The sequence below is a fragment of the Pungitius pungitius genome, chromosome 16, assembly GCF_949316345.1.
Source record: "Pungitius pungitius chromosome 16, fPunPun2.1, whole genome shotgun sequence".
Lineage (NCBI taxonomy): Eukaryota > Metazoa > Chordata > Actinopteri > Perciformes > Gasterosteidae > Pungitius > Pungitius pungitius.
Genome location: NC_084915.1, coordinates 17,346,902 through 17,366,314, shown reverse-complemented (window position 1 = coordinate 17,366,314; position 19,413 = coordinate 17,346,902). Strand labels below are relative to the sequence as shown.

Genomic DNA, 19,413 nt, shown 5'->3' with positions numbered 1-19,413 from the left:
CTGTGTATTACAGCATCTTATGCTACAGTGTATTATTGTATCTTTTATTACTGTGTATTACAGCATCTTATGCTACAGTGTATTATTGTATCTTTTATTACTGTGTATTACAGCATCTTATGCTACAGTGTATTATTGTATTTTTTATTACTGTGTATTACAGCATCTTATGCTCCAGTGTATTATTGTATCTTTTATTACTGTGTATTACAGCATCTTATGCTACAGTGTATTATTGTATCTTTTATTTCTGTGTATTACAGCATCTTATGCTACAGTGTATTATTGTATCTTTTATTACTGTGTAATACAGCATCTTATGCTACAGTGTATTATTGTATCTTTTATTTCTGTGTATTACAGCATCTTATGCTACAGTGTATTATTGTATCTTTTATTACTGTGTAATACAGCATCTTATGCTACAGTGTATTATTGTATCTTTTATTACTGTGTAATACAGCATCTTCTCCTGCAGTGGAACTGATTTGAACTTTTAAGCAGATGCGTCAACCCGCCGTCACTTAAACCACAAATAAGACCCCTCGGTTTGAGGTCATGTACCTTTGTCATATACTGTAATCATTTATTTTAATGACTTGTCTCCTTGTACTGCCCAGCAGTTCGAGGTGGACGCTTGATGACCCTTTAACGGAGGGAGCAGAGCTGCCAAAACACCGTCGTAAAAAAAACGTCCGTCGTAAAAAAAACGTATATTTAGGAGTTACGCAAAAGACGCGGAGAAAAGAGACTCCTCGCTTTATAAAAGGTGACGGCGTTGGGTCGCAGTTTTGTGAATGTTCTTTTAAATCCTGTCCTTGTGTGACTGGGCTGATCTAAAATAAATCTCTGAGTTAATCTTAACACAACAGCCAAGTTCCATTTGGCGAATAAATGGTGGGGGGAACTGAATCGACTCATCCTCATCCTCTGAGACGTCTTTGCGATAATAGCAGATGATTGTAGAATATTCCTCATACATCCACATCTTGTTTTGAATCACTGACTTATCAATCTTTTGTGTGTGTGTGTGTGTGTGTGTGTGTGTGTGTGCGCGCGCGGGGACATGCGTGTGCGGCCTGGCGTGCGCGCATTAAGTCTGCATAACGTCATTAGAGTATCTGCCTGCACTCCGGGTCTTTCCAAACCACTGGGAAACGGACTAATCTCGTTGGTTGCTAGGAACTGGGAAAGCCGGGGAATGGATGCTGCGGACAATTCTGTTTCCCCATCAAATCGCTTCCCACATCGGGCCGGACTTGATCTAATATCAAGGTGGGGGGGGGGGGTAAATGGGTGGTTGTGGAAGGGGGGGGGGGGGGGGGGGGTCTGCACTTGGCTGGAAACAATTCTATTAGAGGATGTACTGCATGTGGTCATTGTGTGGCTGGAGGGCTTAAGGTTCAAGAGATGAACAAAGGTGGCTTTTCATCCCTCTCAGAGGGACAATTACACTCATTCAGACGTTTACAGACATTTACATAATCGCTTTGTACAGAGCGCTTTGGTGTGGAACAGGCTGCAGATTAACCACCTATGTTCCGTTTTTTAATGTGTAAGGACAAGAGCCGCTTTGTCACGTCGGCACGTTCCACGCTCTGAAGGTTTCGACATTTCCATTTTAAAAAACATTTTCTGTCAGAGAAGCCGCACAAGAGCCTCAGAACAAACATCTATTCATCGTGGCATAAAGGGTGTTTACATCGAAGGCCATCACTTACATTCACTGGTGCCGTGTAGTCAGATGGCAACACGACTGCAGATGAACAATGAATGAATGAATGAACCATCAGGAAATTCTAACAGATGAGAGCAGTAGAAGCAGGAGACTGTGTGCTCCAGCGGTGAACCTCCACGATGAAGCTCACAGGCTCATACAAATATCCAGCGAGGTATCTGATCTTTTTGACAGGATCATCGGCAAAAACTGACTGAAGACCTTCCCCCCCCCCCCCAGGCAGCTGCAGCACGAGCGCGATTCCTCCTCTCAGACGCGTGTCTGGGTTCACGTGACGTGATGAACGTGAGATGGTGGAGCATTAAACCGTGTCCGCTGTTTCTCTGCTGCTCTGAAACACCACGGACGGTCAATCTCCACTTGATCTCCACTTGTTGACGCACTAATTACTTAGTTCTAATGAAAACTCTAATGTTTTTTACGTGGAATAGGTGCTGCGGTTGTGATGCGTGCAGGTGGGAGGGGGGCGTGCAGGTGGATTCTGAGCCGTCGTGATGTGTTTGAGGACAGAATTGCGTTTTACGCCTGCAGGGCTTCATTTGATTGAATGCGTATTTGCCTCGTTGCACCAGTCAGTAACTGTCAAATTAGAAAAAAAAACACTCTGTCGGGTCCCGGCATCGAGGATCTCTTGGCTTCGCCCCCTGTGCCCCCCCCTCGTCGTTTCCCTCTGTGTGTTTCCACTCGTCCACTCTCCAGTTTCCACCTCATCCGGTCCGCTCGCCATCGCCGCGGAACCACAGAGCTGTAAATTACCTGCGCAGGGGATCCAGCAGGAGGACATTTGTTACGCAGGAAGCACAGTCCTCCAACGCAGTGGAGTCATTCGGGCCCACTGATGAAGAGGAGGCGGGAGACGTCCACCCTGCTCCTCGCCGTGGAGATGGATATGAATATTCTCATTCTGCAGCCTGCAACGTCTCGTGGTTTTTTTTATTTTTTATCTTCCTGCGAGGGCCGTAACTCCTGCAGGGGCGACTTGACGCCTCGCCGGAGGAATCTCTGTGGCGATTTTGGGATTATATATCGAGCCAATAAACCGCCGTGATGGATGCTGGCGATCTATTTGCTAAACCATAAAAAAGCCCGGCGGGGTCCCAGAAGACCGGAGCCGACGTCAGCGCTTTCCGCACATTCAACCGTCGACCAATCCGGGACCTGACAAGAGTTCTTCATGGCCCTCAGCGCCCTCAGCATGAACGCCGCCTGCGGGCAGTTGACTGCGCTCCGTGTGTTTTACCAGCTAGCGGGCGACAACAACAACAACAACAACACCACCGCCGCTATAATTAGTGAAGCTGTCCTGGCCGGCTGCGAGGGACGGAGCGTCTCTGACGAGGACGGCGGCCTCACAGGAGGAAGAGTGGAGGCCATTTGTTAAACACTGAATGGGTAGACACATCACGGCGCTGAAGCGGAACCCGCCACATCGCCCCGTGGATCCAGAAGACGACACACGTTGTCCCCCGCACCGTGTCTTTATCAAACGGTACAAGCAGCATGTGTGGAGTTCAGCTTCGGCAGCGTACTTTAGAACTGCTAATGCTAGCTTCAGATGTGCTAACGTACGCTAACGCCGCTGCACAGAATTGACGGTGATGTTTCATAAACTCGCGCCGCCTTCCAGCTTCTCCCCCTTCAAACGGGTCTCACGGTGGGATCGGCCCCGTCTCCAAATCTAAATCTGCCAAAGTCTCGGGGGGGGGGGGGGGGGGAATAACTTCAATTTAAGTGGAATTCCAAAATGGAAGCGACGCATTTGAACGTGTGCAGCTGCGCGGGTCACAGAGGCCTCACCCCATGAAGCAGAGATTTATGGACAAATAAAGATAGAGAGTTTATCGGCCCCGCAGACATAACGACAAGCACTGCCCCCCCCCTCCCCGGTACCGCAGATTAAAGATGCGCCGTGCCGATACGATGCGGTCACACCGAGAATCACTTCTCCTGATGCAGGAATAAAATGGCCTGAAGCTGGATGACCTGCTATCGGACGTGACTTGATGATCTCGCTCTTATCTGCGTTGGAACACCACAACATCTCATGAGAGGCCTGGGGGGGGGGGGCACTGGGCAACGGTACCCTTGTGTGACCTTGTGTTGGAATAAAAACACCTTTCTGCTTCACACCGGGGATAACCATTTTTTTTTTTTAAAGACATTAATCCTGCTATTTTATATTACTTTCCTCTTTTAATAGACAGCATTGATTACGGCTTCATTCCATTTCAGAAAACAATGTAGCCGGGGAAAAAAACCCCCGCTGTATTGATTGATGATTTTCTTCAGTAAAATATACTGTCCAACAAGAGGCAGAATTAAAGGAACAACGGGGCCAACGGGCTCTGAACGTGGAGTTGGACCCGCTGCGGTGCTCCCTGGTCACACTGAAGAGGTGTAAACTGATTTGTCACATCATGGTCATCACGTCGTTAAATGGGCCTGTCAAAAATCACAGCTCTTGACGCCGCGGCTTGATTGCGATTTGACCCGAGACGGCGACGTTTCAATGAGTTGCCGCTCAGGAGCGTTACGAGTTGTCGACGTAATGACGAAACCAGCTGTGAGACACCTGCCAGGTCGGTGACGGGAGTCTTTTAGTTTTCATTCATTTTTTTATCATTCATTCACTTGGGTCCACTTGTGATTGTGTAGGCGTCCCTTTAATAGCAGGAAGGTCTTTTGAAAATCAGCATGTTACGGGTTCGGAATACATTTAAATATCAATTCAAATTCCACATTTTCACTTGTTAAGTGTTTTCTTAAGGAAGTCAGCGTGCATTTTGAGGTGAGGGGACAATAAGGAGGAAACGCTGGGGCTCAAGCTGTTGTGCTTCCAGGACATCTGCAATGCAAATGATACAGATATAGATTTAATAAAGTCCTTCCTGTCTGCTAGATTGTTGTTTATGTAATCCCTCAGCGGCGTGTGATCATAACTGCAGATGGTACACGATGCAATAATGGCTACAGACAGGCGCAGTGGATCAGCGGCGCTGCTCCCTGTGGTGAGAGGTCCACCATCCATCTCCTTTAGTGTTGATCGCAGGGTTCCCTGTGCAACCCACCACGGGCCACACCAGAGTCCATGTAGAAAATCTCTCATTTAACTCCAGCACAGTCCGACAGACGGTTTTCCTTCAAAAAAAAAACCAAACTCCATCAGACCTAAACACGTCCTCCGCCATTAATCCAACCTCCGACCTACGGCGCAGTATCACCTGCAAGCTGCGGGAAACGCATCAGCCTGGTCTCAAGTGTGACGTTAAGGCAATGCGCGCTCCTACAGCGTGTGACGGAAATGGCCTTGTCTCTTTGCATCTTTCAAACCGCGTGAACATAAATTGGATAAAGTTGTTTCCATTTTTTCAGCACGGGGACAACCAGTTAGGTTCCCATTGGTGGAGATAATGCATCTCATCTGGCCTGAGTGTTTCCGTGTTGCATCGCCGGGGAGGGGGGGGGGGGGGGAAACAGACAGCTGGAATACTAAGCCGGCTGACCCCCCGGGCCGCGGATGAGCGTAAAGTTACGAAGCGATGCGCCCAAACGGCGGCCACATCCCGTGCACCCCCTCGGAGCTCTGAGAAGGACGCACGCCGCCCGAAACGCTCCGTCTCTCAAGGCCGCTCTCATGAAATGTGAAATAGACCCTTCAAAAAAACCCTCGTGCTGACAAAGCAGCCCCCCCCCCCCCCCTCCCTCAGGGCGTGATCCTCGGGCCAAATTCGAGTGCGCGAGTGTCCTTCAGATTGATTACTTGATTGACCCGTCTAACTTTGGCTTTGGATAATTGGACAAATCTCCAAAAAACACTGGGCTCGCTGTGACACACGCCACAAGGGGGGGGGGGACGAGCAACGTCGACTGTATTAAAAGCACAGACGGGGACCAACGGTGGTCCTCTGTGGTGAGTTCGGCACACGGGGGGGGGGGGGGGGGGGGGGGGTGGGGGGGCGGGGGTGGGGGGATCAGTGTGGCTCCACTGAGCCGCTGCTGTCATCACGCGGCTAAATAAGCTCATCTCGTTGATCAGCCAAACATCTCCCAGGCTTTACTGGGGGGATTATTCAAAGATTACATTTGCAATTCTCGCATCAATTATTCAGGTGAAGCCCCCCCCCCCCCCCCCCCCCCCCCCCCGCCCCCCCTGAAAGAGAACCGATGTTATTCTTACAATACGGGAAGATTAATGAAAGGTTCCGCTCTCGCCGTGACCCCCCTCCCGCCCTCGGCTTTAAGAAAAATCATCATCTGCGTCTGTGACTTCTTACTGAACAATGAAGGCAGCGGGCTGAATGGAGAGCCCCCCCCCCCCCCTCACGCCCCTCCACCCTCCGCTTCCTGCCACACAACCTGAAAACACTGCTTTCCTATTGGGAAAACGCCACATTGACATTCAGGACAAATGACGGCATGGACGTGTGATTGACCTTTCACCCCCATTTTTCTCAGATGATCTGAAAGGTAATTTGCCAGCATTTAGTAATCTGACAGCGATTATGAGCCTGGAAGCTGCAGTTGGAGGGATTTTGGGGGAGAATGTGTGAGAGTTCTGTGAGATGTAAAACCTTGAAATACCTTTCAAGACCCACATTAATCCCCACGAAAATCAACCGGAGGACGTAACAATACAACAATATCCTCAGTTGTTGAGCGCTGATGATGTAACGCGTTGGACAAAGCCACGGGGGTCACAGTTTGAGACACTTGTTTTAAACGTGAAATGTTCTGCCGGCTCGATCACTGCAGGCTCGAAGCAGCTTCCTCTCTGGAGAAATCACCAAGTTAATTAGTTATTTAAATTCATAACCCAGAGAAATGGGTGTTCCTTTTTACCTGGCACGATCCACTGAGCAGTCGGCGCGCTGCAGGAAAAGATTGAAGTAAAGATGTCGCTCGTTAGTGACAATAAAGTCAAACCGAAAAAAAAAACAAATCCATTTTCAATTTGTTTGTTGTTTTTTTTCCCGGAATCATGAAGTACGGATTCTGAGAAGCTGAGACTCTCACATTCAAACATTGAGCCAAAAGCCAACCCTGTCATTTCGAGCCTGTTTGTCCCCAAATTCAGAACATTTGATGCAATTTGAGGACAGCTTCCTCCAGCAGCCACACACAGAAAGCCACGAGGGGGGGGAGGAGGAGGAGGAGGAGGAGGACACTCTTTTAACACCTGTGCTTTTCATAATCCTAATAAAAAGATTCTTGACCGAACCCCTTTTTATAGAAAAGGTATATTTTGAAGCAGTACGGCTTCTGGGTGGAAACCTCTTCAGGAAGAGCCTTTCATGCAGAGACACCTTCTAAGTCGTGATGAAAGGACTGGCGATGACGTTCCTACACCTACAACCCCCCCTGTTGTTCCTCCGCATGCAGTTGGGTGTTTGCGTGACGGAGGGACAAGGGGACAGCGGCTCGTCTCAAGCCTCAAGCGCCCCCCCCCCCCCCCCCGACTGGAAACCGGAGGGGACGAAAAAGCCCGTTGGCCGGTCTCGGGGACGGACAGACGGATCGCATTATGTCAGCCAGCAGGAGTCCGCGGTGAGACACTGAGACACTGAGACGCTGAGACGCCAGCAGGAAATGGCCCGGCAGGGGGGGGGGGGGGGGGGGGGGTGGCGGCGCTCTTTGTGTGTTTGTCCCCAAAGCGAAGCGTGTGCGATCTTAACGGGCCCCTTGGTTCCTAAATTTGTGGGAAGGGTTTATTTTGAAGAGGCCAGGACAGCGGTTACTTCCCCCCCCCCCTCCCCCCCCCCGGCCTGAGGACAAGCTTTAACATTTCGGTGGCTGCTGGCGGGCCCCAGAGGAGGTGGGGGGGGGGGGTGAAATAATGGGGACATGACTCACGGTCACTAATGCTTTTGTCACCTTGCTGGTAATAAATAAAGCCGCAGGAGGCCTGTTGTTGGCAGGAAGCAGCCGGCAGAAAGGCTGCAAGTGGACGTTCGGAGGGGGGGGGGGGAAAAAAAGAGAATAAATAATGGATTTTCTTTTTCTGACGGTCAGTTTGTGAGATCGGTAGGAAATGGACTAAAAAAAAACCACCACGAGGTACTGAATGTATGCAGAGGCTCATTAGCACCTTCAGCATTTCACTTTAACGGCACAATTCATCCTCCAGAACGCGAGGAGTCACGGAAGGGATTTAAGAAACAACCGACAGTAACGAGTCCTGTAATGGAGGGGAGGGGGGGGGGGCACCGGCCTTCTCCACTGCAGCCTGATGTTTATTTTGCCAGAACCTCGGTCCGCTGGTTTCAAAATAAACAAGGTGCCAAAATGCCGACGGGGCGCCAGATGAGAAAGAGCCAAACCGCAGATTCTTTCAAGTGTTGAGCCCCCTGCAGCAAAAGCACCGTGATGGAAGCAAATCAATTCAATGGCCTGATACCAAACACTCGCTCACTCGCACTCCCCGTGCTCCACAGAGCCAGAGGAGACCGGCGGTGGGAATGAGGAAGTCGCTCCGAATCAGGCGCGAGCAGTCGTGAGGGATGAAGATGAGGCGAAAAAGGCTTCTGGAGAGGAAGAAGAGGGCCGAGAGGGAAACGCCCAGAAAGCTCCAGGTGAACCCTGAACTCCAAGCCATTGATTCCGCTCGACTCCGGAGTCCTCGACAGGAGCCTAAATGAAGTCTCGCTGGGTTTGAAGTATGAAGAATTAAAAAAATAAAGGTTGTGTGCCGCCAAACCGTTGGCACCACCAGCACGGATCCGGCGCCGCTAAACAAACCCAGCGAAAGCAAGAGAGACGCAGCGCGACTTCATCACGGAGGTCATCCAAGCAGCACGAAGTTAGTAATAAGGAATTCCCTGATGCAATAAAGAGCTAAAAAGACTAATTAAGTGTCACACTGGTTGTGGATGACAAAAATAAACTGGGTTAAATAATTAGTCATTGGTTAATAAAGCTTGAATCTTGGTCTCATTGGACAGAGACGCTGTTCATGCTGAATATCTGTGTGGCCACAAACAACCTCCACTACAAATTTATATTTAAAATATATGTACAGTAAATGTTGATTGTAATTTTTCTTTTTTTTCGACAGCACGTCTTCGCTGAAGCGTCCAGGACCCAGCGGGTCAACGTGAACGGTCGGCGCACGCCATCCACGTCTCGTCCGGCGTGGGAGTCAGAATCAAATCTGTCGCCTCCAGATTGTCTCTCAGAGCAGCCGGGACATTTCTGACCACGTCTCTACTTCTTCTCTACTTCGTCTCCATCTGGGCCCGTCGTCTTGTAGTCTGAGCTGGTTGGACAATGGAGGAGAACGTAAGGGTGGGAAGACCACGGCTGATACGTCATATACCGCATCGCCCTGAAGACCCGAGGGACATATTGGATGAATAGAATGAAGGGGTTTCTGAGCAATGCCGATCAAAATAGTTACTTTGAACATCGGGGGGAGGGGGGGGGGAAGTGCACTTCGACCCTCAGCCGTCACTGCAACGCTTCCTGGTACGCGAGCACAACTCAGCTTTCTGTGTCAATATCCGTTCAATCGGAAACAAAGAAAATCCTAAAATGACCTTTCGGTGGAGCTGGGCCCCACAAAGAGGAGCACTGCGACCACGACGCGTGGGTTTGAAATGTCATGCAGCCTGTAGGTGGCTGCACTCAGCCCGCGACTCGCCTCCCACGGCGCCTTTAATACCCCGGCTGACTTACATGCCAGGGGCACTTAATGCAGTCCTTGTATTTCAGTCAGCGGGGGGGCGCTCACAGCACATCAGCACCTTTAAGCGACTCCACGCCAAGAGAGCCGAATGCAGAGCTGTGATGTGTCCCCCGTCTTTCTCCTCTGGTTCTGACCTGGACCTCATTTGGTGTTTAGGGCGGAGGGGGGGCTGTCGCTGCCTCATTAGAGGCGGCAGAATGCAATCAAACTGCAGTCAGGTCTACAAATGGGAGCTTTTAAGAGAAACTGCAGTCTCTGCAGTGGGAGGGCGGGGGCGGAGGGGGGGGGGACCTTGAAGATGAATGGGAAACATGGTGTTTCACAACAAAGCAGATTCTGTCTACAGACAAAGTACCAGAGGGGTGAAAGCAATGAGAAGAACGTTTAAAAATCGTCACCACGGACTGTTGCTTTTCGTATTTCAGCCTTTGAGAAGGTTTTTACGTGAGCGTCGCGGAGGTTCTGACTCCACTGGGTTCATCGGCTGTGGTTGCCGTGGATTCTGATTGGCTGATCCCCGGGGTCGGTACGAGCTGAAGCTCGCCGCACTGAGGACTCTGCGTTACGAGATGAAAGAGCGTAATTTAGCGACTCAATTCGACAATTAAAAGTCTTCCGAGCCCATCTGATATCTGTGGGTCTTGTTCATTTTTTAATGTACTTTCGGGGAGTGGATAATACCCGGGTAGGCATTGTGCTTGATCCTGATCAGGCCGTTTTGCGGCAATCTGATGTCTCCATTTCATTCTGCAAATGTGTTCATTTAAAAGAAATCCCCTCGTCCCTCTTTGCTGGATGGAGACTTGTTTGTGCGACAACCTTTTCGGTAGTTTTCAGGCCTTGTGCGTACTCTCGGTGTGTTTTTATCTTTCTGTCAGTTCCCATCTCCATTCTGGCCCGCGCCTATATGAAAACTTCTTCTGGTGGGCGATTAGCACTCTGATATTTAAAAAGGAGCGGCGTGTCTTTGGCTGATGGTTGCTGGACGATAAAATGGTTCCTGGCGGCCGATCCCTGAGAAAACTGCCACATCTGACTCGAGAGACGTCACGAGTCAGAGCGGAACGCTGAAAGATAAGAACCTGCAGGGAACGAAACCTTTGACACTCCACGCCATCGCTCCCTTCTGAATTGTTTGTCTGGAGCGATGTGTGGGACTTTCCTTCCTTCCGCTCTTCATTGAGATGCAGACTGCTAAGTAGCAGTGGGGAAAAAATGAGGTGGATCTATTGGCAGAACCAACGTATGATATCAATATCTCTCTTTTTTTGTTGTGAATAGAAACGTGTGTGAAAATATAATTTCTATCTATAATTTTGTATTATTCCCAGGGGCTGGATTCGCACTCAGAGCTGAGGATTTACATTTTAAAGGATTATCGATGTGTTGTTTTTATGCTCCTGCTAATGTGCGGGAGAAAAAGCACGAGGGCTTCGTCCTCACATCGACCCTCAGGGGCAATAAAGGGATGAAGGGGATCAAAAGGTATCCACGGTATATCTGTCTGTTCATCATCTGTCCATCCATACCTCCACTCACCCATTCACCTACTCATCTAACTCACCATACACCCACCGTTCTCCCACTTTACATCTACCAATCTGTCTATCCACTCACTCATCCATCCATCCATTCAACCAGCCATCCAATCATCCACTCATTCATCCATCCATTCACCCGTTCAGCAAACTGACCATCCATCCATAGTTTCACCCATCCTTCCATCTACCCATCTGTCTATCCACTCACTCATCCATCCATCCGTCCATTCAACCGTCCACCCAATCATCCATTCATCCATCCATCCATACTTCCATCCATTAACCCCTTCAGCGAACTGACCATCCATCCCTCCATTCATTCATCCACTCAGCAATCTGACCATCCATCCATAGTTTCACCCATCCTTCTATCTACCCATCTGTCTATCAACTGACTCATCCATCCATCCATTCAACCGTCCATCCATCCATCCATACTTGCATCCATTAACCCCTTCAGCGAACTGACCATCCATCCCTCCATTCATTCATCCACTCAGGAATCTGACCATCCATCCATAGTTTCACCCATTCTTCCATCTACCCATCTGTCTATCCATCCACTCATCCGTCCATCCATTCAACTGTCCATACGAATCATCCACTCATCTATCCATCCGTCCATCCAATCATCCATCAAGCCATCCTTTCACACACCAATCAATTCACCCGTTGACTCATCGATACACCCATCCATCCAATCATACAGTCAACCGTTCATCCAATTATCCACTCGTGTATCCATGCATTCATTCACTCAGCAATCTGACCATCCATCCATCCATCCATTCATTGAACCATCCATCCAATCATCCACTCATCTATCAGACCATCCATCCATAGTCCATCACCCATTCATCCTTCCATCTACCCATCTATCTATCCATCCCCTCATCCATCATTCCATCCAGCCATCCTTTCACCCACCGATCCATTCATCCATCCACTCACCCACTCAACCATCCACCCGTTAATGAAAATCCAGATTAGTGAATATGAAGCAGCAAAGAGCGCAGCTGGAGTCCCACAGTCAAATATTTAATCTCAACGAGCTGATAAGAATGCACTTAGTGGGATTTGACAGGAAGTCACTGGTCACTGTGTAAATGTGTCATTAGTGACAAACGGGACACTGTGCACCTGCAGCATCCACGGAGAAGACAATAAGTCAACATTTGCAGGGTCGATATCTGCTTGTTCTCGAGTGCACTGACGGACAAACTGTGCGCTAAAAGCTGCTTTATTAAGAAATAAAACTAGCAAACACCGTATGAGCCGCCTTTGTCCCCTTAAGGAAAAAAAAAAAAAAAAAACCTTTCAAAAGAAAAGCTATTATATTTTCATTTCAAATAATGGATACACGTCCTCCGTTGACGTGAGGTGCAACGCCTCCTCGTTCCACAGGCTGAAAACCATCAGGAACGCCGGCGCACTTATTGACTACCGTTAACTTTCATGGACACGTAAAAAATCCTCGGGCGCCTCGTGAGAGTTTTTTTTTTTTTTTACAGAACCAGAAAGATGACTCAAGTTGCCGGAAGCGGACGAGTCACGGACCTTTATGTAAGCCTCGCTGGTGATATTTGGGTGGATTTTATTGGAGACCCAGTGTGCATATTAAATACACTTCCAATGCCCAACAAGACTTTTGAAATGTCATTCGATCCGGTGAGAAGTGCTCGGTTCGGCACGCTGTGGAATTAGCCTCCATCGGTCGTATCGGGGCGGTGTAATAACAAATTTAGAGGTGTGCTTTTGGGGAGTTTTCCCTCACTAAGGCCCATTCTTGCCTCTTGTGGTTTCGGTTGCAATATTTAAATTACCGCTCCTACGTGACATTTTTTCAACAGGTTGCACTAAACCACCAGGTTAAATGTCACTTTTTAAATAAAAGTTAGGACATTATTCCTCCGAGGGCGGACAGCAGCGCTGCATTGTGCTGCTCACTGAGTCCCCCCCCCCCCCCCCCCGAGAGAGGGTCGAGCAAAGTGAAAGAGCACAAGGAGCGGCTTCCAAAAGAAGCAGCAAAGAGGCCGCGCATCGATCCGCCTCCGGTGGGAAGCGGAGGCCCTGAAAGGACTTTGAGTTCTGCGTCTTCTCGGGGAATAACAAGAGGAACCGGGAGCCTCTATGGCCCAGGCAGGAGAGACCGTGTCGGGGGGGGGGGGGGGGTGGGGGGGGCTGTGACTCACAATAAGCTCCTCCGATGATAGCTTACTCTCGGGGGGGGGGGGGCTTTTGACAAAACCCCAACAAAGAAGTTTATTTATTTATATGCGACAGACAGACGTGTGGTTGGCTTAGATATTCCGATATCTCAAACATCAAAACACAAAACAGACCATTTTGAATGAGAAGGTGGAGGGGAAGCGGCGGTGTGGTGGTTTGAGGTGGTTTGAGGTGTTGGTGCTGCTTTCCAGTCAGGAGGCCTTCTGGGATGCACTGGGGGAAATTCCAGGAACAATTGATTTCTGTCTGTTTTTAACCTGCAGCGTCGGGTCCGGTCAGCAGCACTTCCTTACTTAGAAAAAAAATTCTGTGCTGATTTCATTGCAACAAAGAAACTGACTCTGATATCGTAGTGTATCCCGGACCTGGTGTGTGGTTCTGTTCATTCTGCAGGTGTTGCCGTGCCAATGGAGTCACTCTCTGCAGACTTAGGGATTTCCACGGCTTGGTAGATTTCTCTTTTTTTTTAAATTAGAGCTGCTGCGACATAGCTACCGCTTCTGCTGCATTTCACCTAACGGCCACAAGGGGTTTGCTCCGAAAGAGGCCTCAGCTGTTATATATATATAAATATACAGTGGCTGTTAGGACATCGGTCCTCGATGGTAGGGAGGCCTGCAAAGAGTTAAGTGATGAAATATCTACACTCAAAAACCATTTCTTTTCATCTGTCATCATCCCTCCATCAACCAGCTCCGGCCACCAGGGGACATTCACACTGCTGCTCATCTACACGTCCAACTGAGGACCAGCCGTCCAATATTTCATCTCCATTACGCTCCGGTTCGGTCCGACTCACATGTCTTTAAAATGCGTCTGACATGTGTCTGAGTCTCTCCAAACGTAGCATCGGAACATGAAGGTTCTGTCTAACGTAGGAGGGATGAACTTGGTTATGTTCTGCATAATGAGCCATTTTCTTCACAGGAACTAAGAGTTACTGGACTGCAAATGAAAGTCAGACGTAACACTTTGAAAGCTCTGAGCCGCCGTATATACCCACGTCCCTTTTAACGCGGCCTCATTACGCAGCTCACAGCTCACTCGACTCCAGAGAGACGCGGTGCCGGTGAACCCGGCTCTCCGTGGACCCCCGAGTGCCCACTCACCGCAGTCCGTGGTTAACTCAGTGGAGTTTTGATTCATCACACGGCGTGGGCAGGGAAGGGATCGGGCTCAATCAAGGCAAAATGAGGGGGGTGGAGGGGGGGGGTTTCTTCTCAGTGAGGGGGATGAGGCACACGCGTGTGTGTGTTCTAACCAATAAACAGACGGATTTGTCCTTCGCGTAAATCACAGCGCTGCGATATCCACCAAATATTTCAACTCACCGCCGCGAGTCCTTAGTCCCCCCGTCCCCCCCCCCCCCCCACCGATGACAGCTCGATGGAGCTGTGTAAAAGCCGGCATTACCGTTACATAATGTGCTTAGTGGGATGAAGGGAGGGCAGAGGCGGAGTTTGGCTCTGACGAAGCTAACTTAACAACACTCCTGTTGAGAGGCCCTTCCAGCAATAACAACCCGATAATGTGAAAACGGGCCCCAGTTTGTGTTTTATTCTCAGAACAAAACATGGAAAAACCGCAGCGAGCCATTACTGCTGCAGGCCAGCTGGCAGGTGGACTCTTAGCAGGGTTCCTCTTCGGACAGAAACCCTTCGTCACATGGAGGCTCGGGGGGAGTGGGGGGGGACATCTTCCCAGTGGACTAATGGCGTCCTTTGGGCCGAGGCCCGGAAGGGTCCGAAGGGGTCTGAGGGGCAACAAATGGCAAACAAAACGCACACTTCTGCCCATAAAGGAGCGCGTTTCCGGGGGGGGGGGGGGCTGCTTTTAATAAAACCTGTTTTGCGTGACGGGGGATCTGCAGAGGAGGCGCTCTGTGAGACTTTAGCACAAACCGTGTAAAATCTACGTTCATTCTGAAAGTGCGTAATGATCGGGGTGGATGGACACAGAGCATCTGATGAATGACAGAGGAGCCTTTACTCTGAAAACGAAGGTTTGTGCGTCCTGTTCACGGTGTGCACGTAAACTACTTTCATTTAATCATTTAAAACAAGTATCCTAGAAAACGAAATCCCCGGCATCCTCCGTGCGAACAACCCGTGGAGGCTGAATCCTGCCAGAGCGAGACATCTCAGAGGAGACCTGCGTGTGCATACATTACCCCCCACCCCCCCCCCCCCCCCCCCAGGCCCGTCAACCCGCATGCCCCCCGAGGCTTATCTCCCACAAACACAAGGCCCCGCTGCGTCACGCCGGTCACTCCTCCACGCCCACTACACGCCGCCCATGAATCCGTGGTGGCAGGCATCCGGATGTCCAATTGTTTGTTTTTTCTCATCTCTCCACCCAAAAACCCCACCCCGGCGTTTGCCCCCGCCCACCCTTTTTTCGCAAGGGGGTGCCCGGGACACTTGGTGGGTGATGCACTTTTCGGTTCAAATTAGAATCAAGGTCGAGTCACAATGAGTCATGGAACGCTGCTGCTATGCAGATGAGCCGGCAGGTTGTTAGCGAGGGTGGAGACAACCCCGTGTGATTGGGTACAACAACACCCCCCTCCGCCCCCCCCCCCCCCCCCCTCTTCCAACCCCACACCCCCGAGGAGGCATGCAGATACTGGATCAAGTCCCGCTGGACCGGGAAGAGATAATTTGGGGCAGCGCTGGCTTTTTTTTTAAAATCACAAACAAGAGGAAGAGGGGCCTTCATTTCTCTCACACGTAGTGAGGAGGAGAAAGTTCTGCTTTCAGAAAGTCAAACAGGTTCAAACGTCTGCAGAACTCGGCGCGTTCGGCCTTCGTTTCCTCGCCGTCCTTCGGGCCGGTCTTTTCATCGCGGAGGAATCCTTTCACCGCGTGTCGGCTATTCATGAAATCACTTCATTCTCTGGCAGGAACGAAAACCAAGAGAAACGGTGGAGAGCTTTTCTCCTCCACCCCCCCCCCCCCCCCCCAAAAAACACCGCACACGTAGGACACGACGCCGCACGCCGTGCGACCCGAAGGAGTCTGGGGGAGTGAGCGTGGCCCGATGACCTCGTCAGGTCATGTGGGCCCTTCCTTCCAGCGGTGTGATGCTGCTGGAGTGTTGTTCTCCTTCCCAAAGTCCCTCAGCAGCAGCAGCAGCATCTTGGGATTTTTCGGGACGTTGCATCACAAACAAACCGCCACTTGTTGTTTAGTCTTTATTTATTTATTTATTGATCTGTGTTCATCAGTCAGCGGGAGGTGATACTCGCGCAGATGACTCAGACTCTGCGGAACCCGAATAATTGTTTTTTTATTTACATTTTATCGTTACCATGGTTACTTGGACGCTAGTAACATTTTGCCTCTTTTTTTCCGGGGGGGATGGGTTGAGGGGGAGGGAGGGAGGGGGGGGGGCAGACATTGCAATCATCCTGCATTACTGATGACTCTTCAAGTGATTGTAAAATCATTAAGACGATGCTTGGGCAGATGTTTGGGTCTAATTGCCTTATTAGTGGGGGGGGGGGGGGCGTGAAACCTTCAACGTGACCGAGCCTCGACTGAGCCGCCGTGCACCCTCCTAGTTTATCATTTAAACTGTAAATCAATTCATTTCTTTGCAATCCAGCAAACATTCTTTTATTCTGTAGACGTTTTACTTTATAAAAGCTCGCCAATTTGAGTTCCTTCCTCGTAGATTTGCTTCTCTTCCCTCCCAGCTGCTGTGGGCCATGCTGGGTTTTCATCTGCTTCACGGAACCGAGAGCAACAGGTAGAGCAGCTGGTGGCTCCTTCATCTCCCCTCATGGACCAGGACGGATTCCCTGGTCGCGGCGCGCGGGAAACGCACAGTTTGAAAAGCCCCCAAAGACTCCGGATTCGTGGCGTCGGCGTGAGAGGAAGCCCGAAGTGTCACTTTGCAGCGGATCATACAAACAGTTTTCACGTCGCACCGACAGAAGAGCAGAGGCCCCCCCCCCCCCCCCCCCCCCCCCCGAGGCTCCCGCCCGGCTGCAGGGGTCGAGCGCCGCGTCCCCCCGTGACGGAGGGTTGTAGAGCAACATCTGCCAGGCCCTCTGCTCCCTACCATCCCCCCCCCCTTTCCTGTGCAGCTCTGGATTAAGGATGGCCTAAGCCCCCCTCCTCCCCCCTTGTGCATGCCGCTCTGCACGGATTAACTCTAAGAGGAGCCGCACTGCTGCCGCACATTAACCTGCGATCACAAGTCTCTGGCGCAGAGAACAAAGGGGACGGAACCTCCCGGATGCAAACGCAGCGGGTCGCGCGCGGCCGTGCAGATGTTCTGACAGACGTGATGGATCTTGTTCCGTGACGACGAAGACTCGTCGCTGCGTGCTATTAATTATAACATTTAATTATTGTTCATCCACTCAAACCTGTTAGATTAACGGAATGACATTTAGAAAAAGAGCCTCCCTCTGTGAAGGAGACAGATGTGGACGCACACACACACGCACGCACACACATCTTCATGCCTCGGAAAGACAAAAAGCAGACCGACAGACGAAGGATGTGCCCCCCCCCCCCCCCCCACTGGAACTTGCCCCTCTCGCCACCAGCCAAAACATGAGCTCACAGACGCCGTCTGAGCGCAAAGCTGCGACTGTTGTGAAGCGTCGCCAAGGAGCCACGAATGATTCAGCCCGATGGACGGGACGCACATGAAGAAATGCACACAGGTCCACACGCACGCGCACACACACACACGCATGTAGTCATTTGCTCCAATGAAACGGCACACATCATCTCTTCAGTTGGAGGAGGAGGAGGAGGAGGAAGGGGAAGGGGAAGCAGCAACAGTTGGCCGTGTGTTTGACTGAGAGTCAGCTGCAGCACACAGACGCACACAGACGCACACAGACGCACACACCGCAGGTTGGTGGGAGATGGGCAGGAGATGGACAGGGGGGGGGGGGGGGGGAGAAAAGGTGAGGGATAAAGCCACGAAGCCACGCGGCTGGAGGGATGCCTGGCAACCGGTGGCAGAAAGAAAATGGAGATGCAGTCATAAAAGAATGGAAGAGACTCACACACACGCACACACACACACACACACGCGTTGGGAAACACTGTAAACAGCCGCATGGAGACGACTGGAAGGGGTAACCTTCACTCACTGGACTCGTCCGAATCGTATCCCTCCACGTCGGGCTCCTCGTCCCTCCTGCTGGCCTGCGAGGAGGAGGCGGAGGCGCCGGCTCGCTCCGGCTTATCCTCATTCGGCCGCTCACTTTCGGCGGCGGAGGAGGCGGCCGAGGTGGAGGTGGAGGTGGAGGTGGAGAGGGCAGGGCTCGGGGGCCCGGCGTGGCCCGCCTGCTGGGGCGCTGCTGGGGGGAGGCCCCGCGGGTACCTGGGGAAGTAGTCTGAGATCTGCTTGATGGGCTGGATGGGGCCAGGGCACACGTCAATGGCCATGTGCTCCTGGATGCTGATGGTGGGTTTCTCGCCTTTGCGTTGTGTCATGCATGCGGTCCAGCCTGGAGCCTACTCCACAAACCCCAAAAAACTGGAGAAAAAATAAATTAAAAAAAAAACAGGAAGGTAAACAGAGCCTGCCGCCCTCCCCTCCTCTCCCCTCCACTCCACCACCCCCCCTCCCTCCTCCCTCACCCCACCTCCCACCCCTTCCTCGTCTGCAGCTCCTCCCTGTCCTCCTGTTGCTCCTGCGGGGTGGACCTGGGCGGACAGGTCCAGGTGATCTGTGGACGTCTGCTGCTGCGCGTCTTTCCAGTGGCGTCCTCAGACCGGGACCATGCTGTCTGACAGCCTCACACGCTACTACCTACCCGCCCGCCCGCTCGCTCCTCTATGCCCCCCCCAGCCCCCCCACACACACACTGCCCACGTCTGCACCGCCTCTCTGAGAGAGAGAGAGAGAGAGAGAGAGGGAGAGGGAGAGGGATTAGAGAGGAGGGAGGGAGGGATCAGCTGATGTCACTGCCTAGCAACCAGGCGGTAAACAGGAACCCGACGGTCCATAGGCGCTTAATTATGATATTAACCCCATCCATCTGTCAAGGGGGGTGGGGGGGGCGCAGTGACTCATGCGTTGTGTTTACCTCTGGTGAATGAGTTGTTATTCTGTTTTTTTTTTGGGGGGGGGGGGGGGGTCTCTGATCACTTTCCAATTGCAACCACAACAGAGGTGTGTGTGGGGGGGGGGGGGGCAAATGGCTAATGACCCCCTGCCTGCACCCTTTGCATCACACCCCGCATTTTTTTTCC

The 19,413-nt window shown here is 51.2% G+C and overlaps 1 protein-coding gene across 1 annotated transcript in view; it reads right to left on the bottom strand.

The window, feature by feature from the left end:
* doc2b (double C2-like domains, beta) overlaps positions 1-18,796 on the bottom strand; it is a 48,282-nt gene extending 29,486 nt beyond the window's left edge. Inside the window, exon 1 of the mRNA XM_037467995.2 lies at positions 18,306-18,796. Coding sequence (XP_037323892.1) covers positions 18,306-18,651 — 346 coding nt within the window. The 5' untranslated portion in view covers positions 18,652-18,796. The remainder of the gene's footprint in view (positions 1-18,305) is intronic.
* Between the last annotated feature and the right edge of the window lie 617 nt (positions 18,797-19,413).